Genomic DNA, 24,177 nt, shown 5'->3' on the forward strand with positions numbered 1-24,177 from the left:
GGCATTAGAGTTATTAAGACTTGCAATGTGAGCGGAGAGGTGGGATTTAGGAAGCCTGAAACACCTCTGCATGGGAGCAGTCTGCTCGAGGCTGTATGATGTGATTTTGGTTGCAGGGCAGCAGAGCTTGTCTGACTGCTGCTGTGGGTCTTGGTCATCTCCAGCAAAAGAAAGAAATGGTTAAGTCTGTAACACTGCTCTGCAGCGGGTTTACTCTTGCTCTGCAGACTGTGAAGATCGTTCCCTCAGCAGAACTCACCAGTACAGTGGGTCTATTCAGCCCTGCATCTGGGAAGATAGTTAGTGCCTTCATTTATGAAATTCCTATCACAGAAGTGTAAGTTCTTTGCAACAGCAGCTGGTCTCTCGAGAGGTCTCTAACATGTCATGTCCACAGCAGTAACTAAATCATTTTCATAAAAGCAAACAGGAGAGGCTCTTTCAAATCATCAAATACCATCTCACAGCCTGGGAAGGTTTAAAAGATATTCAGTGTCATTCAAGGTTTGTTTGTGGGTTTGTTTTTGGTTTGCCTCTGCCTAAAATTGCCTCGCTGGTGTGTCTGCTGCTCCTGCCCGGCTTCCTTGCTCTGCTGGGAATGGCTGGTGCTCCAGGAAGCTCCAACAGAAGACCCTCTGTTGGCAGGAGCCACAGTCCGTATTTGTTATAAAATATTTGTTAGGTGGCTGCCACCAGCTCCTGTGGGTGGGTGTTTTGCCTCATCCTACTACAAGGAATGTTAAAACAGGTTTAAGTGTTTCCAGTTGTTTTGCCGTCTGGTGGCTGGAGGCCTGATGAAAGGGAATTTATAACACTTCTGCTCGTGGTAGCTTGTCGAAACTTTCCTTTCATGCAGATGACAAAGGTCAGTGCTGTGGGAGCTGAACTCTTTTCTTGAGGAAAATCTCCTCCTCTTCTGACAGCTGCCTACACCTGTGACTGAGAAATAGCTGGAAGATGCTCTCTACAGACTCAAACCAGCTTGTAGAAGTTAGTGAAGAAAGCTTATTTACACAGTAGTTATAATGCTAGTGGATATAACTGAGGACCATGGTACCATTTCAATTGCATTAGATTCAGTTCTTCATCATTTTAGCTTACAAAGATATCCCTTCTAGGAAGAAACAGCTCCTTCTCTATTGGATCTTATTGGTGTTTTTTACATTTATGAAGGGCAACTCCTGAAATTCCTTATGTTTCTTTTAATGGCTTTTCAGTGTTGATTCACACTTTCCTTTTTTGATTCAGTGTGGAAGAGTGAAATTCCAGCAAAGCTGACTTAGTGAAAACTGAATTAGTGTTGATGGCTGGAGAGAAATGTAACTTGATCTTCTGTCTCCAGCACTTGAGTCAGGAACTGAAATAATTGTTCTAAGACCCTGGTTGAGTTGCCAAAAAATGGAGTGGTGCTTCTGCCAGATAGTCACCGCAGAAGTGCCAGACATTACTCGCCTCTTTGAGCTTGCAAGTGTGTGTGTTTGAGAAGGAAAATACACACAGGCAGCAGGAGACCAAAATGCTTTTCTCTCTGAGGTGCTTGCTGAGTAGTGCCACGCTGGAGGTGGTGCCCAAAGGGATATCAGAGTGTGATGACTGGCACAGGGCTTGAGCACAGGAGTGGTTTCCCCCATTTTCTCTGCTGAGCAGTGGCATTAGTCACAGGGTTTGACAGAGGATATGAGGTTAAAGCCACCAGAAATGGGACTGAAGGGAACATCACACAGCAAGAGAAGCTCGTTCAGTCCCTGAAGAAGTCATGGCTCACTGGAAGAGATGATGTTGTCTGCCAACTACTAGGCCCAGCTGTATTGGTTAATGATTCGTGCTTTTAATTGAAACCATTGTGCACTGCTATAGTCCTGTTTTGTGGGAGCTGCTGGTGCAATAAATCTTGATTTTTCCATATTAGAAAGCTGTGTTCTTTGGGGATTTTAAAAAGTCTCGGGCTTTTCCCCCCCTCTTCTGTTGCTATAGCTACTATAATTTTTGTTAACAACGGCAATAAATAGTTTGCTGCGCTTAGTTTACATTATTGTGATTCTGGTATAGTTGCCAATATTCTCTCGGTCCCTTCTCCTCTCCCTTTTTCTCCCCCCCACCCCCCTTAGAGTCAATTCTCTCAAGAAACTGCAGGAGTCTGGGAACTGCAGTCACTGCAGGATTCTATGTGTGGGGGCAAAGATGTTTCTACCCAGGAATTAGAGACTCAAAAACTTGAGTTTGGATTTGAGTTTGTGATTGCGGGATTGAGTCTGTGATTCCATGATTTTGTGATTGTGTATTGAATAACCCAGACTTTGGACACTTCCCACACCCATGGAGTTGCACCCAGTCAGCCTGATCACACCCTGCTGTGGTTTATCACCCTGGGAGCACAGGGGGCTTGGTTTTATTTGTTTTGGCTCAGAACGTGTAGAGTTTGAAGGAGACAGAGGCCAGTAGCTAAGAGCTTCGTAAACGTAAAGGGAACCTGAATCAGAAAACCACTGTGCACAAAACAAGTGCTTGGTGCTCTGAGAGATGCCAGTTTGCAGGCAGGCAGCTGTGGCAGACAGGAGAGGATGCTTTTGGTGACCACAGGAGAGGAGATTTTGGTGACCGCAGGCACGGCAAGCAACGCCTTGTCTCTGTTACTGATGTGTTTACCACTGGTGAGAGCCACATGTCTGGGCCCCACCTACAGGAGAGGAGGTTTTGGTGACCACAGGAGCAGCAAGCAATGCCTTGTCTCTGTTACTGATGTGTTTACAACTGGTGAGAGCCACATGTCTGGGCCCCACCATGTTTCTGGAGAACTTGAACTTACTAAAGAACATGTCCTCACTGCTTTCGTGTGAGCTAAGTCATAACGTTACTCCTGGTTCATTGGTAGAGCAACGATATTTGGAGAGATCAAACCAGAGATTTCTGAAGGAAAGTACGAAAAATAGGAGCAGCTCTGGGAAAATGGACCACTTGCCCAGATGCCAGAATGTGGATGACAGGGTTTGCTCCCTGGCATTGAATTTGAGGACCTCGCCTCTGAACAGCTTTCCTAAGACTACAAAAGAAATCCATGTCAGAGCTCAAACACAGCTCGGAGCTCCTGCATCCTCCAGACATTGCTTTAAGTGCAAGACCATAATTTCTAAATGTAACCAGATAGCTCTCCTGAATGGTTCTCACACAGATTCCTAATACAAACAACAGACTTGTTTGCCATCCCATTTGCTGCTGCTAATGCCTGTGTCCCGTGCCACTTCTAGATGTACTTTGGACACAGGGGAATTAAGATCATCTTTGGGCCATTTTACAGGTTCCCTGTGTAATTGCAAAAGTGACAGAACCCAGGTTGTTCTCATTTCTTTGTACAAGCCAAGACAGTTTTGGCTAATATTTTCTACTTACATCCATGAGGTCTCCAGCCAGTCCCTCATCCTCCCAGGATGCTTTTATATGATCACATTGAGACAGTCCATTCAAATTAATAGCTGGTTAACTAGAGGTGTTAGCAGTGGCAGCTTAGGTATCGCAGACAGGACCTACTTCTTGGAGATACTGACTCAGAAGAGTAATGCAATTACTACGACATAGTGGTCTAAACAGGAAATTCACAGTAACATCAGTAATATCAGTTCTTGACCTTTTTGAGGCACTGGTAGCAAACATCTCCCACAGCTGCTTGAAACTTAAACCAGCACTGTTGCAATGTCAGCTTGCCTTCTGCTTATACCGACTGATTAATTTTACTTTACTGCATGGTACTCAAGAGAAGTCAAAGGACTTTATGCAGGACAGTGATCAGTTACTTCTGATTAAAACCTCTATTTTTCAATCCTCCTGAGAGTCATGAAGCACCCATTCCACATTCTTCTCCAGATGCTCCTTGCCACCTTCCTCTGAAGTTAGTTTTCCTACAATCAAAAAGATTTCTGTCTTAAAACTAAATTTGTATGCTTTCTTTTTAAGTAACACATATTTTAAAGGCACATTTAAGGTATGTTTTCTTGATGGTCCAGAAGAATGGTGCTAACAACACTGGGAACGGTATTATAGATATGACCTATGTCTTGCCTCACATGATGCTGTATTGAATCAGAACCTACAGTAGTTACAAAGTCAGGATGCTTCTCAGCTGTCCTCCAGGCTTTGTCAGTCAGCCTTGGGGGGTGGAAGGTTCAGTCATTGGTGTCAGCTCAACAGGGAAGTCCCTTTTAAAACTTACTAAGCCAGAACCCAAATGAATGTTTGAAAAAACAGCCTCACTAAAATGAAAAAAACCCTAATGATAAGTTTTCAGATGAAAAAGTTCCCTGAACCAGACAACTGTATGGGTGTGATGGAGTGAAATTGTGTGGCTTGCATAGGCAGGAGAAATTAAGACCGCAGCATTTCAGATTAATATCAGTTTTAAGGGCAGTGTGAGGGTGTGTTTCATGACTGGCCAAAGCCATGTGAGTTCATGCTGCCACCAAAATGTGTAGTTAAGATTACTCAGAGCTTATAATAGTATCAGCTAATTGTACTATTAAGTATTGTAAACTCTTCTCAAATCAAGATAAGCTTGAACTAAGTCAAAGTACTTTTTCTTCAACATGCACAGGGAAATACTAACTTCAGATTTGGTAGCAGCCATACATTTTTTGTTAATGTCTCCTCCTTGCTTCCCTGGGGAGCAGTCACTTTTAAAGAAACCTTCAGTTTATTCCAGTTTGATTTGTCAATAAATAGGAACTTGCTATATTCAGTGAGAGCCCTCTAAGCACTCATTTAGCACAAACAAGGCAGCAGAAGTCACAGTGAAGTTGCTTCCCTGCTGGTAAAACAGCAGCTGTAATTTATCTAAATTGGAAGGAAGTCTTGCATAGACTGCTAGCTAAATGAGAAGTGGCAATCAGAGACCGTACTAGCTGGGACACAAATCAATACATCTTTCCCTTATGCAGAATGGAAGAAGGATTCAGCCCAAAGGCTGGATTCAGATCAGCTTCTGCAGCTGAGACACAATTGGGGTGATGTAAGAGAGCAATGCACAAACAAAACCTTACTGAAGACTACAAAAGAAATCCATGTCAGAGCTCAAACACAGCTCGGAGCTCCTGCATCCTCCAGACATTGCTTTAAGTGCAAGACCATAATTTCTAAATGTAACCAGATAGCTCTCCTGTAATGGTTCTTGCACAGATTCCTAATACAAACAACAGACTTGTTTGCCATCCCATTTGCTGCTGCTAATGCCTGTGTCCCGTGCCACTTCTAGATGTACTTTGGACACAGGGGAATTAAGATCATCTTTGGGCCATTTTACAGGTTCCCTGTGTAATTGCAAAAGTGACAGAACCCAGGTTGTTCTCATTTCTTTGTACAAGCCAAGACAGTTTTGGCTAATATTTTCTACTTACATCCATGAGGTCTCCAGCCAGTCCCTCATCCTCCCAGGATGCTTTTATATGATCACATTGAGACAGTCCATTCAAATTAATAGCTGGTTAACTAGAGGTGTTAGCAGTGGCAGCTTAGGTATCGCAGACAGGACCTACTTCTTGGAGATACTGACTCAGAAGAGTAATGCAATTACTACGACATAGTGGTCTAAACAGGAAATTCACAGTAACATCAGTAATATCAGTTCTTGACCTTTTTGAGGCACTGGTAGCAAACATCTCCCACAGCTGCTTGAAACTTAAACCAGCACTGTTGCAATGTCAGCTTGCCTTCTGCTTATACCGACTGATTAATTTTACTTTACTGCATGGTACTCAAGAGAAGTCAAAGGACTTTATGCAGGACAGTGATCAGTTACTTCTGATTAAAACCTCTATTTTTCAATCCTCCTGAGAGTCATGAAGCACCCATTCCACATTCTTCTCCAGATGCTCCTTGCCACCTTCCTCTGAAGTTAGTTTTCCTGATGACATCTGCATTAGCCAGGAGAGATGGTTACCCTCAAACTGTCCTTCACTAAATGGTCCTCACAGCCTTCTCTGTGAGCAAAACACTGTTTGGATCTCTCTACAAACTTGGTCTTTAAATGGTCTCAGATTTTCTTCTACTCCTGTTAGCCATCTTTCCTGTTCCCTTCTGCTTAGCACTGGGGAAAGGCAGTTACACACACTGGATTCTGATTCGGGGCTTTCGCTTTGTTGCTCTGACTCAAAAAAAAAATGCAACCACTTTGTTTCTCTCTCTCTGTTTACAACCAGGGGCCGGTGTAATGAAGGTCACCTCCTCTCTTAGCAAAGTGTGCCTGAACCTGAATACTCAGTGTGGCAAATGACCTAGCCTGCCTCACTGGATTTGGGAGGAACATTTTCATCAATCCTTGTGTTTATTTTTCCTCATTTTGCTGCTTTGTTTTCTTTTCCACTAACGATGGTGCTAATAACACTGGGAACAGTATCATGGATATGACCTATGTTTTGCCTCACACGATGCTGTATTGAATCAGAACCTACAGTAGTTACAAAGTCAGGATGCTTCTCAGCTGTCCTCCAGGCTTTGTCAGTCAGCCTTGGGGGGTGGAAGGTTCAGTCATCGGTGTCAGCTCAACAGGGAAGTCCCTTTTAAAACTTACTAAGACTTTCAGCTTAGTTTGTTCACTTCATGGCTCCTCTGCAGCCTGTGCTCAGCAGTGAACGGTGCTTTGAATTGTATTGTGATGTTTTTAGAGATTGGTGATACCCTACGGGAAATATTGAAGCACGGTCTATTTTCCCATTTCTCATATTCCTTGTGATGCAAAAAATATTAATGAAAAAGAATTTGTTTCTTAAAGCTAATCTACTCTGATTTCTTAGCAAAATTACAATCTGTTGGGTTTTTATTTTGTGTCAGAAGAAGCAATTTGTTATTGTGCAAATGGTGTTGATGTTGCAGTTAGAGGACTATGACTTCATCAAGGAATAAGCAACAGGAAGAGGTGAGCTCCTGAGACCAAAAGAGGTGTTCTCATGCAAAGATCCTTAGGATGAAGGGAAAAGAGAAAGGAAGAATAATACTGAGGAACTGTGATGTATGCTAGGCACAATTTGTAAGTAGACTGTTTTCATTGTAGTATCTGGTCATCATGGAAATGTTTTGTGTTGCCAAAATATTTATGCCTTTGATTATTTGCTACTAAACCTCTTTCACAAAATGTGATGACTGAGGGCTTTCAACAAATCAGTGTTTAACTCTATTATAGGGCTCGTTGAAAGGATTTACCAGGTTGTGACTGATGCTTTAGTACAGCAGAAGGAACAAGAAGTCACTTTGCTGTAGTAAAGCCTGATCCAGATTTGAGGTGTACGCGTATTTTGCTTGCTGAAGCCACATGAGAGTTATGTGGATGCTTTACATCTAAAACCAAATTTCAGTGTATGAAATCTAATAGGTTTTATTACAACAGATACACAATTTTCTGCATCCGTGTCAGAGAGAAAATGTCTTGATGAATATTCTTATCCTTTTTGTTCTCAAAAACTTAAAAGCAAATATAGCCTGCATGTTTTCAAGGCCAAAGTTTGTATTTTATACACTGGTAGGAACATATTTCTAACATTTAGAGTGCTGTACGCAATCAAAAAGATTTCTGTCTTAAAAAGAAAGCATGCAAATTTAGTTTTAAGTAACACATTTTAATGGCACTTTTAAGGTATGTTTTCTTGATGGTCCAGAAGAACCCGAATGAATGTCTGAAAAAACAGCCTCACTAAAATGAAAAAAACCCTAATGATAAGTTTTCAGATGAAAAAGTTCCCTGAACCAGACAACTGTATGGGTGTGATGGAGTGAAATTGTGTGGCTTGCATAGGCAGGAGAAATTAAGACCGTAGCATTTCAGATTAATATCAGTTTTAAGGGCAGTGTGAGGGTGTGTTTCATGACTGGCCAAAGCCATGTGAGTTCATGCTGCCACCAAAATGTGTAGTTAAGATTACTCAGAGCTTATAATAGTACCAGCTAATTGTACTATTAAGTATTGTAAACTCTTCTCAAATCAAGATAAGCTTGAACTAAGTCAAAGTACTTTTTCTTCAACATGTACTAACTTCAGATTCGGTAGCAGCCATACATTTTTTGTTAATGTCTCCTTCTCGCTTCCCTGGGGAGCAGTCACTTTTAAAGGAACCTTCAGTTTATTCCAGTTTGATTTGTCAATAAATAGGAACTTGCTATATTCAGTGAGAGCCCTCTAAGCACTCATTTAGCACAAACAAGGCAGCAGAAGTCACAGTGAAGTTGCTTCCCTGCTGGTAAAACAGCAGCTGTAATTTATCTAAATTGGAAGGAAGTCTTGTATAGACAGCTAGCTAAATGAAAGGTGGCAATCAGAGACCGTACTAGCTGGGACACAAATCAATACATCTTTCCCTTACGCAGAATGGAAGAAAGATTCAGCCCAAAGGCTGGATTCAGAACAGCTTCTGCAGCTGAGACACAATTGTGGTGATGCAAGAGAGCAATGCACAAACAAAACCTTACTGGTCCTTTTTAATATTGAAGCAAGAAAGATAAAGCAAACACCCTCAATGCCAAAGAGTTCCTTAATTATATTCAACTGGTCCTTTTAAATATTGAAGCAAGAAAGATAAAGCAAACACCCTCAATGCCAAAGAGTTCCTTAATTATATTCAACTTTTTAAAAATACAATGTGCCCTCCACAGTCTGAGCAGCATAGTTACCCTAGTATTAGTGACAATTCCTTTGTAAAAGACAAGTGAGCATACATGGTAGCATTGGTGTCTCTGATTTTTGTGTTGTTTTCCTTCCATTTCAAAGCTCTGATTGCTCTAGCAGTGCTAAAGGTAATAGAAAAGCTTAGTGCTGAATTCTTACATTTGAGCTGCAGTGTTTTTCAGGTGAGGTCTGTCCTCTCCACCATGTATTGCTAGCTTTCAATTCAAGGGAAAAAAACAGCTTGAGGGAAAATAAATGAAGTAGTAAGAAGGTAAAGAAGGGTGAGGGAGACAGAATAAGGCAGGCCTGCAATAGGCAAGTGCAAGAATATCAGCAAAAGGGAAAGGCTTTTTAGGTGGTAGAAAAGTAGGAAAGGAGGGTGAGGAATGATGGAGAGCTGTCCTTGCTCTAGGCAGCATGTCTGCTTTTCACCTGCCTGCTTCTGCAGCTGCCCAGGTAAGGGGTGGTAACTTCTTTTTTTCTACAATAAATGCCACAACATCAGTTTTCTAATAGTATCAGCTTCAGTTCAGTGGGGATTTAGCTGCTGAAAGGGTAGGTTGGAATTGCAAGGTTGCAATGACAACCAAGTCCACCACCAATCTTAGTTGTACTGGGAAGTTTGTGCTGGAAGTAAACTTGTCACCTGGCTGTGAAAGCCTAGCAGAGAGACTGCTCATTTACTTGATTGGAAGCAGGCTGTCTGGGGATTGTAGGGAGGGAAACTCAGGAGGAGATTGTGGAGTTAATACCAGTTAAAATCTCTGCCTTTTTCATAAAGATGGGAAGTTTGACAAACCCTCTTCCTTCGGCTCTGTTATCCGCAAACATTGTCATTTGTTCCAAATCGGACACTTGGATATATGTATCTGTTTCTCCAATCTTTAGGAATAGCCATGAAGGTAGTTATTTCTTAAGTCTTAAAAGAAGCCTGTTCATGTAATTGTAGTTAGAATATCTGTGTGCTGCTATTAAAGACTAAACTTGGGATGGGATAGTTAATACTTTCTAAATATCTCCGTGCCAAGTCCTTGATGAGCAGGTCATTTAGCTCTTTAGGTTACTTTGTGTGGTATTGTATGGCTAAATTTACAGGGGCCCAGCTTAGAACAGGTATATCTGATAAAATCACCTAGCACTTATAAAAACGTTCTTTGGAGTCTCTACAGAAGCCCTCTCAAGGCAGAAATCTTTGAAGATTTTATTGGACTTCCCAGCTCATCAGAACTAACATTGTTCTGGGAGGACATAATTATCTGTTTTACTGGAAGGGAATAGGCAAATTGCCATAAAGCTTTGCTGCAACTCTTAAACAAAAGATTAGCTACACAGCATCTCTTGAAATGTGGACAAGATTGCCTTAAAGCACTCAGAAAAACATATTGATTTTGTAAACTAAATTCTCAATGCCTAGAGACATCCTGCTGCAGCTACTATAAGGAGAAAAATAAGTAGACCATATTGTTTATTATTAATGATATACTTCTGAGAGTTTGTCTTTCTTACAAGGTATTTTTTCAAAAGCACGAGTGTGTCTCTGCAGCATGTAGTTCTTCCCAGTAATGCCATCCTGTTATGTCTCCATGTCTCTGCCCTGTGGGGCAGACTAAAGTGGTAATATTTCCCTTTACTTTCTCGATGCAGATCCGTGGAATTTCAAGAGGAAATTCACCTGCCTTAAAAGGCTTCAGAACACAGATTCTCAAGAATCCAAATTATATTGATTGCAGTACAGATTGGTTCAGTTTGGGACAGTTGAGTGTAGGTTAATCTTTGCAACATGCAGGACAAGAAGGACTTTACATACAGTTTGTTGCTGTTACCAACAAACCTCTCTCAAAAATAACTGCAGAAGTCCAGAACAGAGAAGTCTTATGAACACACTTGATATGCTTGCTGGTTATTTCACTGAATTTCACTGAATTTTTTTAGAGTTGGAAGGGACCATAGAGATCATCTAGTCCAACTCCCCTGCTGAAGCAGGATTGCCTAGAGCTAGAGCATGTTACTCAGGAGCATCCAGGCGGGTCTTGAAAATCTCCAAGGAAGGGGACTCCACACCCTCCCTGGGCAGCCTGTTCCAGGGCTCTGTCACCCTCACTGTGAAGAAGTTTCTCCTCATATTTGAGTGGAACCTCTTATGTTCCAACTTGTGCCCGTTGCCCCTCGTCCTCTCAGTGGGAACCACTGAAAAGAGTCTGGCTCCCTCCTCCTTCAACCCTCCCTTGAGATACTTGTAGGCGTTGATAAGGTCTCCCCTCAGCCTTCTCTTCTCCAGACTAAAGAGTCCCAGCTCTCTCAGTCTCTCCTCATAAGGGAGATGCTCCAATCCTTTGTTTGTTATGCACATTTTCTTCGTAGAATTTGTACCCATATTAGTGGTAATGCCAGGAGAGGGCTCAGGAGCCTACATTCAAAGGCTCTCTTCTCAAGTCATTAGAAAACCTGCATATATTCTTCTTTACCCCATTCCTACCTTCATGTGCTCTGTGCTGCAGCCTGGGTGCCAGTGAACGCCTGGCTGAGAGGTCTGGAGCCACGCACACGTTGTCTTCTCCTCGTGCGAGTTCATTTGTAAGCAGCAGAATCTGGATTGTTATTCATTAAGCTGCCAAATAAACAGTGCTAGTGTTCCTGATGCTCAGAAAACTGGCTTTGAAGCGTTGCAACATACTCTAAGGACTTTTTTATTGGAACTGTATTTTTAATGGAAAATATTCTTTAGAAGTGAGCGCAGAAAATGGAGCGCAATGAATCTATTTTAAGACTAAGGAGGGAAAAGGACCATATGGATAGGAAGAGATACTGAGCACAGTATTAAAACCAACAAAAAATCCCCAACCAACAAAAGGAGAACCATGCATGTCTGTCAAACTAAGGAAGTTTCAACTGAAAAGTCCTCTTCTGCTCCCATTATGTTAACAGAATGGAAGAGGTCATAATTCAAAATATGAAAGTGTTTTCTCTAAAGCATCTGCTATCTCAAACACGTATACGACATCTTTGCCTAGACATGAATGTTTAGTATGAGGAAGAGACCTCAAACACGTATAAGACATCTTAGCCTAGACATGAATGTTTAGTATGAGGAAGAGGAAGCTGAGGGGAGACCTCATCACTCTCTACAACTACTTGAAAGGACACTGTAGAGAGGTTGGTGCTGGTCTCTTCTCACAGGTAATTAACAAGAGAACGAGAGGGAACGGCTTCAAGCTCCAACAGGGGAGGTTTAGACTGAACATTAGGAAGGAATTTTTCACTGAAAGAGTGGTCGGGCATTGGAACAGGCTGCCCAGGGAGGGGGTGGAGTCACCATCCCTGGCTGTGTTTAAGGGACGTTTAGATGGGGTACTGAGGGACATGGTGTAGGGGAGGACTTTGTAGAGTAGGGGAGATGGTTGGACTCGATGATCCCAAGGGTCTCTTCCAACCTCAATGATTCTATGATTCTATGAAGAACTAGGCTCAACGTTATTCAGTTTCCACAGAAGAGAAGGCAATGGGCTGGGGCAATGTGGTACCTGGTTGGGTATATTGTGTGTAGAAGAGCAGAAGGTTTTCTTGAGACATCAGGAGGCTCTCCAATAGTCCAAATAAAGCACTGTTGATTGCCATGACTTTTCAGGGGCTTGCTCCAAGTTTAGCTTTAGCTCTGAACCACTTGTGAATGGGAGTGGGCTGAGGAACCACTTGCACTGTAGTGGGACTGGTGGTGGGTGCTTCCAAAGTGTTGGGATGCTTTAGGAAATCCAGAATAATTTTAAACTGGTGGGGTGGAGCATAGGATTTACACTTTCCCTGCTAACACCTGTTAATGGAAATACAGATTCAATGACACTGTAAGGTTCACTAGCATAAAGTGTGATGGTTTTCAGTGCCCCGTCTGTCCATTAAAAAAGCTCTAGGCCACACTTTCATTTTGGAAGTGGAAGGAAACATTTAAGATGGGGTTTTCAGTGCCCCATCTGTCCATTAAAAAAGCTCTAGGCCACACTTTCATTTTGGAAGTGGAAGGAAACATTTAAGATGGGGGCAGAAGGTCCATAAGGAATATTCTGTCATCGGGGCTTCTTGCAATGATAAAAATCTGTTAGGAAATCCCTGCATGGCAGCAGCCATTTTCAGTCAGGATGATGAAGTGGTAGTGGAAGCTGATCCCATGTTGCCATTATACCATTTTTTATACTTGGCTTTAGTCCTTGATCCTGCCAAATTTGTGGAGGTTTTTGGCAAAATGGGTGTAATAATGAAAAAGGGCCAGATTCTGCTATCTGGGCTCATGAAATTACCAATTTGAGAGTTTTCCTAGTGAAATTAGTGAGACTACGCCTGGAGTAAAGCACAACTTAGGGCTAAATAAGGGTTTCAGAGTAATTCTTTACATTTACAAATAATCAGAATTATGCATTTTTAGGCCAAGTGTAGTTAGATGATTAGCCTGGGCAGTGTGGAATCTGTGTGACATGATGATTTTTGGATTTGTTTTTAAGAGTATGTCACAATACTTGAAAGGTTTTGGTTTTCATTGCTTTGTAAAGAATAATTTGCAAATACTGTGATGGAGAATTCTGTCACACAAGCCCAAAGGATGTGATTCTTACCATACGATGATTCATATAAATTGTAAGGCTGTCAGACTCATTTGAAAGCTCTGAAACAGCTTGTTGCATGACCATAAAATTTAGTTTCTTCTTTTCTCTTTCTCTGTTTTTGTTTTGGGATTGGGTCTTTTTTTTGGTATCAAGCCCTTGTTTCCAGGCACCTCTATGAATTATTGATTGACTATTTTCCCTGCCATGTTTAAATTATTTGGATTTTCTCTTCATATGCTGGGATGATACCAGCATCACCTGCAGTAAAATATTCATGCAGAATAAGCATTAAAAAAAATTGCAAAGAAAACTCAGTTGATAGCACCATATTGATAACACCTGTTAATGGAAATAAAGATTCAATGACGCTGTAAGGTTCACTAGCATAAAGTGTGATGGTTTTCAGTGCCCCATCTGTCCATTAAAAAAGCTCTAGGCCACACTTTCATTTTGGAAGTGGAAGGAAACATTTAAGATGGGGGCAGAAGGTCCATAAGGAATATTCTGTCATCGGGGCTTCTTGCAATGATAAAAATCTGTTAGGAAATCCCTGCATGGCAGCAGCCATTTTCAGTCAGGATGATGAAGTGGTAGTGGAAGCTGATCCCATGTTGCCATTATACCATTTTTTATACTTGGCTTTAGTCCTTGATCCTGCCAAATTTGTGGAGGTTTTTGGCAAAATGGGTGTAATAATGAAAAAGGGCCAGATTCTGCTATCTGGGCTCATGAAATTACCAATTTGAGAGTTTTCCTAGTGAAATTAGTGAGACTACGCCTGGAGTAAAGCACAACTTAGGGCTAAATAAGGGTTTCAGAGTAATTCTTTACATTTACAAATAATCAGAATTATGCATTTTTAGGCCAAGTGTAGTTAGATGATTAGCCTGGGCAGTGTGGAATCTGTGTGACATGATGATTTTTGGATTTGTTTTTAAGAGTATGTCACAATACTTGAAAGGTTTTGGTTTTCATTGCTTTGTAAAGAATAATTTGCAAATACTGTGATGGAGAATTCTCTCACACAAGCCCAAAGGATGTGATTCTTACCATACGATGATTCATATAAATTGTAAGGCTGTCAGACTCATTTGAAAGCTCTGAAACAGCTTGTTGCATGACCATAAAATTTAGTTTCTTCTTTTCTCTTTCTCTGTTTTTGTTTTGGGATTGGGTCTTTTTTTTGGTATCAAGCCCTTGTTTCCAGGCACCTCTATGAATTATTGATTGACTATTTTTCCTGCCACATTTAAGTTATTTGGATTTTCTCTTCATATGCTGGGATGATACCAGCATCACCTGCAGTAAAATATTCATGCAGAATAAGCATTAAAAAAAATTGCAAAGAAAACTCAGTTGATAGCACCATATATACTAGTCTCAACTTCATGGGGAGAAACATACTTACATCACTTACCTTGACTTATCTTGTGAAATTGCCTTTTAGAACTCAGTTCCTCATTTGCTAAAAACAAACCAGTCTGGCCTATTTGACACTTGAGTGGTTTTGAAATGTGAGGTTCAAATAACCAATTTTTAAAATATTGACAACAATGATTTTTATTGAGCTTTGGTGTGCAAGTATGCATACTTTTTTTTAAATCTGATTTTGGGTATGAGAACAGTGGACTCTTCAACATAAAAGCACACTATCCTTTTTTTTTTAATGCAACAAATCAATATCCATCTTTCTGAGGGTCCCTTCAGCTTATTTTAATTTTTATTAGAGAAGCAAATCTTGAAAAAGGAATGCAATGCATGCTAACAGTTGTTATTCACCTTATGCCACATTTATATCTCTTATTTTTCTCACCTTAATTGCTAACAATTTAGCAATGTAGCAGATTTAGACAAATTTAACACAGTAAAAGTATTGAACTGGTGAGTGAAAAACATGAAAAAAAAATGGCTGGCTCCAGTGGAATGCACAGTCCTAGAAAGCTTGGCCAGCATCGAGGGGTTTCTTTCTTCTCCCAAGCAATCAGAACAGGCAATTCTTTAACAGTCCTGTTTTCTTGATAATGCAACACTAATAATAAGAAGACACTGTAGGAATTTGGGAAGCTTCAGTGCAGAAAAAATGTTACCATGTGGGGAAAAAGATCTCCTTGTAATTTGGGAAAATTGATCCACAGGAGACAATCGGAGAAGCACAAACAGACCTGGTCGGCGTGATTGCTACAAATTTGCAGATGTTCTGACCTTATTTGTTGCAGAACTGTTTGGAATAAAGTGGGTTAGGGAATGTCCTCTTCACTGCGATGGCTCTGTTAGTACAAGGATTTTGTCTGTTGTCAGCACCCAGCTGGCTTTTCAGCATCACGTTACAGCTGGCTTCTCAAGCAGTTTGGCCTCGGTGTGGGTTTTGAGTAAACAAGAAGTTTTGTAATACTCCTTATTTTTGCATAGCTAGATTAGCTAAACCTGAAGAATACACTTAATTCCCAGAAGATACCTCCCTTTCTAGCACTGGGCTCTGATAAACTTTTCTGTGTATGTGAAAGAGCAGCAATAGAGAGGTAGGGTTTAATTTTTCAGGATCATAACTAAACTTTACAGAATGAAAAGCAGTTCTACCTTGACGCAGCACAGTACTTTTAGCAGTCTTGAAGGCTAATTGTCATTTGGGCTTGTTGAAGCTTAATTGACTTTTCTTCTCACAGATATCCACACTTCTAGAAAGCAGAAATGACCATGACTGCCAACAAGAATGCCAGTGTAAACAGCAGAGCTGGAGGGAGTAAAGTGCCTCAGGACACTCTGGATAGGTAAGTGGTGAACTGCAGGCTTTGTAGATTCTGACAAAAGTTTGTCTGTGTTTGGAAAAAAATCTCTGTTCAAAGGTAAGTGACCTCTCTTCTGACATAGAGAGAGCTTTGCTGGGCTGAGAGAAGTTTTGGTGGGCATTGGAGGAAAAGAGGTGTAAGAAAAGGTCTGCTTCTGGCATATTTATGTCAAGCTATTGCTGCTCACCAACTAGTTATGATGAAAAGTGATTGTGAGGAAGGATCTGTGTGGAAGGCACTCTGCAGGCCTCAGGAGGTTTGAACTAAATTTCTTGGCCATATGAGTGCAGGTCAACTTTTCTCCATTGCCAACCTCCAGGCTGTATTTTGTAATGGTTTCTGTCAAATTTTCTCTGCTGTATCTGCCTTGACATACAGTGGGCAGAGACCTCATCCTGTTGCAGGTCAGGCAGCAAGTGTGAAAGGGCTGAAGGTGAAGTACAGGGCTCATCTCTGTTGCTTTGCTTATTTATCCTCCTTTCTGTAACATTAAGTCATTTACAAAGTAAGCTTTTTATTAGGTATATTGTACTGTGTTAAAGCTCAGCAGAAATGGACTTGGTATCCCTGTATGCTTCCCAGTTTGTTAGTTTGTGTATTTGGCATCTCTTAGAACAAAACAGTAAAAACATAAAATAAAGAGGGGAGGGAGGGCATTTAGAGGAATTTCTAGAGATATTTTCATATATGGATATTAAAACCAGATCCCTAATGATATCTGGAATTCTCAAGCTGTTTATCATCCTTCCATCAGTGCAGACACATTAGTGCTGGGAACTTGGGTCTAGATTTTAGCAAACTTTGGAGCTGCTCTTTTGTTTTAAAATCTTTTCCATTCTGAATAGCTTAGAAAGTACTGTGGGATATTAAGTTATTGGTTAATAACTGTCAAGTTAACTGTCTTTATCATGGCCATCTGTTTTGATTAGAATTTGTCAGGGAAAGCTTTTTGAAGTACAGGTGTGGACCTGAAGCTAAGAAAAATCTCTGAGCTTCACTTGTGTGACAAGTGAGGAGATGAATAGGTTGTCATGCACCAGTTCTCCATCCATTATTTTTGCCTTATGTAATCTTCACCTGTCTTTGTGTAAGAGGATGTTATTTGAGTCATCCATGAGGATTCTTTGTTTTTGTCAGACTGTAAATCAGCCGAGTAAGTGCTGGCATAATAAAAGTTTAAGGCTCGCAGGATTTATTGCAAACATGTTCAAAGAGCCACTTAAACTGAATAGTCATTGTCTCTGCTTAGTATTGGATTTGACTGGAGATTTGGAAATCTGCAAATGTGCTTTCTCTATAATTTGTGGGAGCTGGGGTTCAGCAAGTGCTGATGCTGGCATAACACAGGTGTGCTAGTCTCCTGGTGGAGAAGACATCTTTTTAGTGTCATTTTCTTGTCAGTCCTAGTTTTGTTGGGGTTTATTGTTGCAAGATGCAAGGTGTGTTTCAGTGATATAGAGTCATGATCTCATTTCAACCTCTTGTGATTCCTTATTGGTCAGATGTAAAGATCAGTAAAGTCTATAGAAGTCTTCCTAATTATTTGGGCTGTGAATCAAACCCTCCATAGATCATGGATTTTAATTTTAATCACAAAAGTCTTCAGTGGAAAGGAGGTGGCTACAAGTGAAAAATCTATAGCACTGCATGCTTTGCAAGCATCAAGATTCTTGCAGTAATGAAGATTCCTTTGGTCATCACTGGAGTGTTGATCTACTGGCATAAGGCACCACAACCTTTTTCCACCAGAGCTGTGCTAATGGCAGCTCTGGAAATGAGGGAGAGACAGAGAGCTGAGTGAGGAAATTATTTGGCAGAATGACTGTTAGTCTCACCTGAGAAACTGGGTGTGGGATTCACAGGTTTCTGCTGTGAAAATAGGAGACAAAAACCTTTGGGTCTGAAGAAAGTGAAGTGATTTAAATAAACATACACAGTAATATATTCTTTCTGAAGTTCATTCACCACTTGTTACAAATGAATGTTTTTGCATGTCTTAAGACAGACAAAATTGACCGTGTGCTGAATAGGAAAATTTATAGTAGGTGAAAAGGGTGGTTAAAGGTATTGGAACATTTTCACTACAAGGCAAGAATAGATGGACTGGGACTCTTCATCCTGCAAAGGAAAGGAGTGGAGGGGAACAAGGGGTAATAGAGGTCGCTGAGATGATCTCTGGTGAATATGCCATCTCTTAGCTTGGCAAATCAAGGCATATTTTACACACTTAAGCCTTCTCACCTGCTGTAGTACCCTACTAGACAGGAACTAAACAAACACAAGGAGTGTTTGTTTTTAGAGGAGCCCAAAGATTTACAGTTTTTTATCTGAGGGTATTGCATGAGGCATAAGTAATTTTAGAATTTGGAGAGACAGTCTTCTTCCAGTGTATTTGTGACTAGGTGGTAGAATTTCTCTTTACCTCCAACATTTTCTATGGTGCAGGCTGTGCCTGACCTATCAGTCCCACCCTGCAAGCTGGATGCAAAGCTGGAAATAGTAGACCTGTGCTCCTGCCAAGTGGTGTTGCCCTGATACAGGCAGTTTTTGACTGAGAAATAGAATAAATATTTTAAGGTACATTTTTACTATAGGATAGGATTTTAAAATAAATTCTATGCTGTAAGCACAGAATATACCCCTGCAAGCAGGGTTACTTAGACATTGATTTGATGTACTTTCTGGATGAATAGCTTCTGGCTAAATTTCTGTTAAACTGGAAAAAAAAATTACACATTAATATGTATTTTTGTAAACAGAATACTTAATATAGACAAAATGAAGATATTTTGATTAATTAAGCAATATATGCACTTTATAAGATCTCTCAGGATAATGTCATTACAGTTATTCTTAATTTCTGGAAAAGCAAGGTGATTGTACTTTAATTTTTTACAGAACAGTACAAAGCCTATCCCATGTAAAGCACATTTAAAAAAAAAAAGTGTGCATATGAGTTTCACAAATCAAGATTTAGGAGTGAGCTTTTGAAAGCTTAAGCACATTTATATTTACAGTGAATGAAAATCAAGTTTGCTGCAAGTAAGCGTTTTACTAGCAAGGTGACTTTAGCAGTATATATAGTGGGACTGACAGAGAGAGCTAAAACAAGTATCTTTTTAATTTAATGTCACTGGGCTTGTTTGGGAAGGCAACCAAAGCAGAAACCAATCCTGGTTCCAGTTGCACAAAAAGGACTATGTAGCTGTTCATCTGAGGAGTTTTGGCTTGGACTAGACTTTGTGATGTGATCTCTTGTCTCACTACCCAATCTACACTGGAAAGGTGTTGTCCTCACTGAATTGGGGAATGTTCTCCAGCTGAGCAATCATGATTTAATGACACGATAAACTGAGGGTACAGATACCAGTGGGTCATATAGGAAGGCATCAGAAATTTGTGCTTGCAAAGGGTTGCATCTGCAAATTGCTGTGAGCACAAAGTTGCAAGTTGTTAAATTCCTAGTCTAATAACATTCATAAAACTTCCCCTTTCTGAGTACTCTTAGCTGGATCTTTCGATCAATATACTCTTGCTTGATTAAAACTTAAATCTGATCTCTGAGTTGCATCTCTTTCCTTCTCTGGGAGGAACTGAGCTGGGTTCCCACAAAGCTCTAAAAATGGGCTTTGGTTTTTGTCTCCCAGCAGAGTGTGAGGCCATTCCTGCTCTCACTGACAGTTTGTCAGCCCAGTTAGTCTCACGTGCAGTGAGAGGTGTTTACACTGGCTTGGTGGTTCGGACCTTCTTCAGAATTTAGGTTAATGGGACAGAATTCTAATTGGCAGGAACTAATTTACCTCCAGTGAAGGCAATAGGGTGAGTGGTCGGGCATTGGAACAGGCTGCCCAGGGAGGGGGTGGAGTCCCCATCCCTGGCTGTGTTTAAGGGCCGTTTAGATGCAGTGCTGAGGGACATGGTGTAGGGGAGGACTTTGTAGAGTAGGGGAGATGGTTGGACTCGATGATCCCAAGGGTCTCTTCCAACCTGAATGATTCTATGATTCTATGATTCAATGGAGATACACTACACAAGCCAAATGACTAACTGGACTACTGTAACACCAAAGGTACCTAAGGAGTGTTTTGGCTGAATTGTTTATAATTCTTGAAAAATCAAAGAAAATAATGACTTAATTTCCCGACCAAGTGAGCCCATGGGGTAGTGTTATGCCCAGCTTTATCATGAGTCTGGGATTATTCCCTGTTCTTATTCATAGGTGAAATCACTGTTGGAAATTCAGAGGAAAAACTCCTCAGGTTGATGCATTCGCTGGCTGCCAGCTGAACCAGAGGCCAGGTCTGGACCTGCTTCCCTGTGGCCTCAGCTTCTGCAGAGCCATCATCAGCCATGTAGAGGGGAGGCCAGATGCTCTTCTTTTGGAGCAACAGATCTTTTCATGTGCTCTGTGCTTGCTTCTTGCTTTGTGGTGTTAGAGGTGGCTGCCAGAGGTGCAAGGCTGTGGAGGCAGAGCCATCAGAAGTCCTGGAGCAACATTCTTGTCTTATACTTCCAGTATCCACCCTCATTCTTTTGTTTGGGAACCTGGTAAATAATCACTGCATTTGCGTAAGCAAACAAAGCCTCTCTTGTTTGTTTTAACAGCAGCAGTCTTGGTATTTGAGCAGGACAGAACACAGCAAAGCTAGGCTGTGTAGAAGTATTGCTTGGGTTGGTTACTTGGGAGAAGTATTGTTTAGGGTTGGATACCTGTCCCTATTATGCACCTACGTCCGTGCTCAGCTACTTCATGTGCATGTCAAGGTCTTGCATTTTATTACAGGGTTCTCTGGTAAAGGCATAAGCAATAAGAGCTTTAAGAAAAATCTTAGTTAAAGGAAGACTTCATTCTGTCAGCCTTAAAACACAGATGTACGATTGCTTCCAATGTCAGTACCAGTCAAGGCAAACTAATTCAGTTTTACAGCAAATAGATTATTTATTTTTAAGTAAAATTAATTCTTGATCCATGTTAATAAACCCAACTGGAATACTTTGTTTCCTTTGAAGACAGGATTGTGTGGTTGTGGCCTGGGCAGAGGAGTAGAAATATTGTGCCTTAGGAATTGAGACCTCAAGAATTCTTAAATAAAAGAACGTTGCAGATATATCCAGTGTTGGGGTTAAGCATTGCTGTGCTGCTGTCAGACTGTGGGTAGCAGAGGCAGTTGTTCACTCTGCCGGCTTGTCCTGGGAGTACTCTATTCTCTTCCCTTTCCACAGTAAATTTTTCATTTCAAAGGCAACCTTGTGTCAGGAGAAAAGCTGTCTGTATAGGGAGAGCTGTTATCCTCAGAGAGGCAATGCCATACAGTATTTTTCTCTCATTTAGAGAGATCAGTTCATGGTTGCAACTGTAGTGCCTTTTCCTTGCTGTTACCTGATATGTAACAATATGATTTTAATTTAATTAAAAAAATTTCAGTCTTTCTGCTGTTGTAACTCCCCATCTCTAATAAAATTAAAAAACCCCAAACAGTGCCTTTCAGCTCTGTGTTAAAACTGTAGGCACTGCCCAAATTTATTGTTTGGTCACTCATCCAGATGCAGTCCAGTCTGCTTGCACTGACAAATTAATTATCTCACGACTAATGCAAAAGAGCAGTGATCAAGTCTGGGGCTGGATGCCTCGGGGGGCAGATAAGGCAGGGTGATGCAGAGCAGCTCCCTTGCCATTACCATGACAGAGCGTGGTGAGGGGATAACTCTGCATCCACCACGATGGAGCCCTGAACCTACCTTAAGAAAAATATTACTAGAATAGTAAGATTTCACTGAATTTCACTGAATTTTAGAGTTGGAAGGGACCATAGAGATCATCTAGTCCAACTCCCCTGCTGAAGCAGGACCACCCAGAGCTTGTCAGAGCATGTTACTCAGGAGCATCCAGGCGGGTCTTGAAAATCTCCAAGGAAGGGGACTCCACACCCTCCCTGGGCAGCCTGTTCCAGGGCTCTGTCACCCTCACTGTGAAGAAGTTTCTCCTCATATTTGAGTGGAACCTCTTCTGTTCCAACTTGTGCCCGTTGCCCCTCGTCCTCTCACTGGGAACCACTGAAAAGAGTCTGGCTCCCTCCTCCTTCAACCCTCCCTTGAGATACTTGTCAGCATTGATAAGGTCTCCCCTCAGCCTTCTCTTCTCCAGACTAAAGAGTCCCAGCTCTCTCAGTCTCTCCTCATAAGATAAACAATTTTTTTGGTATTTATGTATTTCATGTAAATATACATTTAAAGACTATGATATTTACTACATGTCCTGAGTTTTCTGAATGGAGACCATTGTGAAGAAAGCAATCAAAGGATGCATCTTCAGCTCCCTGTGTTGGTCTTACAATTTTCCCACTAATAACTATGTGTGGCTGCCATTGTCTTAGCACAATTATGATAAAGTGTTTTCTCATCTCTTACTCTTTCTTTGCTAAGTATGTGGACAGTGTTGCTGTGAGTGATAGAAAAGCTGCTTCTTTCCCTTCTGTGGATGGCTGCATTTCTATTAGAGGTGAAATGTGCTCTCTGCTTGAGCTCTGCAGTTAATTGCATGGTTTAAAGGAGTCTCCATAAAACATTAGTTATAGCTATACTACCCTTCACACTAGGGTAAAATTTTCTGTGTGGATGATGTTCCCTTCCAGGCTTAACAGAAAGTTTAGTGGGATGTCTGGATGCCAAATCCATTTGTGTTATAATGATATGCCGTGGGGAAAAATGCTGGTGTGTTTGCTGCTGCTGAGGAGAGGCTGAGGGAGCTGGGGTTATTCAGCCTGGAGAAGAGGAGGCTGAGGGGAGACCTTATTGCTCTCTCCAACTCCCTGAAAGGAGGGTGTAGAGAGGTGGGGGTCGGTCTCTTCTCCCAAGTCACAGGCAACAGGACGAGAGGAAATGGCCTCAAGTGACGCCAGGGGAGGTTCAGGCTGGATATTAGGAAACATTTTTTCACTGAAAGGGTTCTCAGGCATTGGAATGGGCTGCCCAGGGAGGTGGTTGAGGCCCCATCCCTGGAGGTGTTCAAAAGACAGGTTGCTGTAGTGCTGGGAGGTCTGGTTTAGTGATGATGATGCTTCTTGTTTGTTGTGTGGGTGTCTGTTTTTGTCAGTCAGGTTGACGGTTGGACAAGATGATCTTTAAGGTCCCTTCCAACCTAGAAGATTCTGTGATTCAACCATGTGCTGAAATGCTCACCAAAACAACCAACCAAGGGTGGTGTGTCTCACTGAAAACCTTTCTTTAGAGGAGACATGCAGGTGTACATGCAGAGAACAGTGACAGAGGCAGCAACGGGTCTGGAAATGGTTGATGATTTTGTACAACTTCAGGGAGATTTGTGCATGGTTTAGCAGGTTAGCAGTTGCTGTTTCGTGCGTATTTGGGGGTGCAAGTTCTTGTTTTCAAGGGACTCTGGTGTGGCAGGAGCGAGACCAGCTTGGAAAGGAGAGTGAGCTCTCCTCATGTATGCCTAAAGCACGGACCCAAGTCTTCACTTTGTACATTTAAAAATAAAAGCTTCTTTTACTCCATCATATGTGGGGTATCCTGGGCTAAAATAGCTCCCAGTTTTCCCAGTCAGAGCGGCCCTTGGGACTTTGTTAGAGCACCAAGAGGACAGTGGTGTGAGTTCAACTAACATGCTCTGGACGTGTCCCTGCCTCTCCCTGCTGGGCAGCAGATGAGGCAGGGCCAGGACTGTTTGCCTTTGCCTTGGGAGAGCTCCTGGCAGCTGAGAGTGGCTTAAGGCAACGAGGTGCTCCACATCAAACTGCTGAGATGCATTTTCCTGCCAGAAATATTTGCCTACCGCTCAGAAATACTAATGAGAATCTTTTAAGCTCTTTATGAATTTGTCAAACAAACCCCATAGAAAACCCCGTAGCAAATTAAAGTTTGCTACTTTAAAAAAGAATCAAGTTTTCATTTTTTTGACATTGAGCTTGAGAATAGGAAGAATAGTGGTTCAATAAAATTCTGCTAAGATTAAGCAATAGGTGTAGTTATTGGAGCCATGATGAAACACTGCTTTTTTTCCCTTCCCTTCCCTTCCCTTCCCTTCCCTTCCCTTCCCTTCCCTTTTTCTCTTTCAATATTCTATTCTATTCTATTCTATTCTATTCTATTCTATTCTATTCTATTCTATTCCACACCATGCCATGCCACACCATGCCATGCC

General features: G+C 41.4%; 1 protein-coding gene across 4 annotated transcripts in view; it reads left to right on the forward strand.

The window, feature by feature from the left end:
• Nucleotides 1-24,177, forward strand: part of ST5 (suppression of tumorigenicity 5) — a 222,252-nt gene that overhangs the window by 78,536 nt on the left and 119,539 nt on the right. For all 4 annotated transcript variants that reach the window (XM_014954839.1, XM_014954837.1, XM_014954840.1 and 1 more), the window contains one exon: nucleotides 15,894-15,998. In XM_014954839.1, coding sequence (XP_014810325.1) covers nucleotides 15,919-15,998 — 80 coding nt within the window. In that variant the 5' untranslated portion in view covers nucleotides 15,894-15,918. The remainder of the gene's footprint in view (nucleotides 1-15,893; nucleotides 15,999-24,177) is intronic.

The sequence above is a fragment of the Calidris pugnax genome, unplaced genomic scaffold, assembly GCF_001431845.1.
Source record: "Calidris pugnax isolate Ruff unplaced genomic scaffold, ASM143184v1 scaffold186, whole genome shotgun sequence".
NCBI classification, from domain to species: domain Eukaryota; kingdom Metazoa; phylum Chordata; class Aves; order Charadriiformes; family Scolopacidae; genus Calidris; species Calidris pugnax.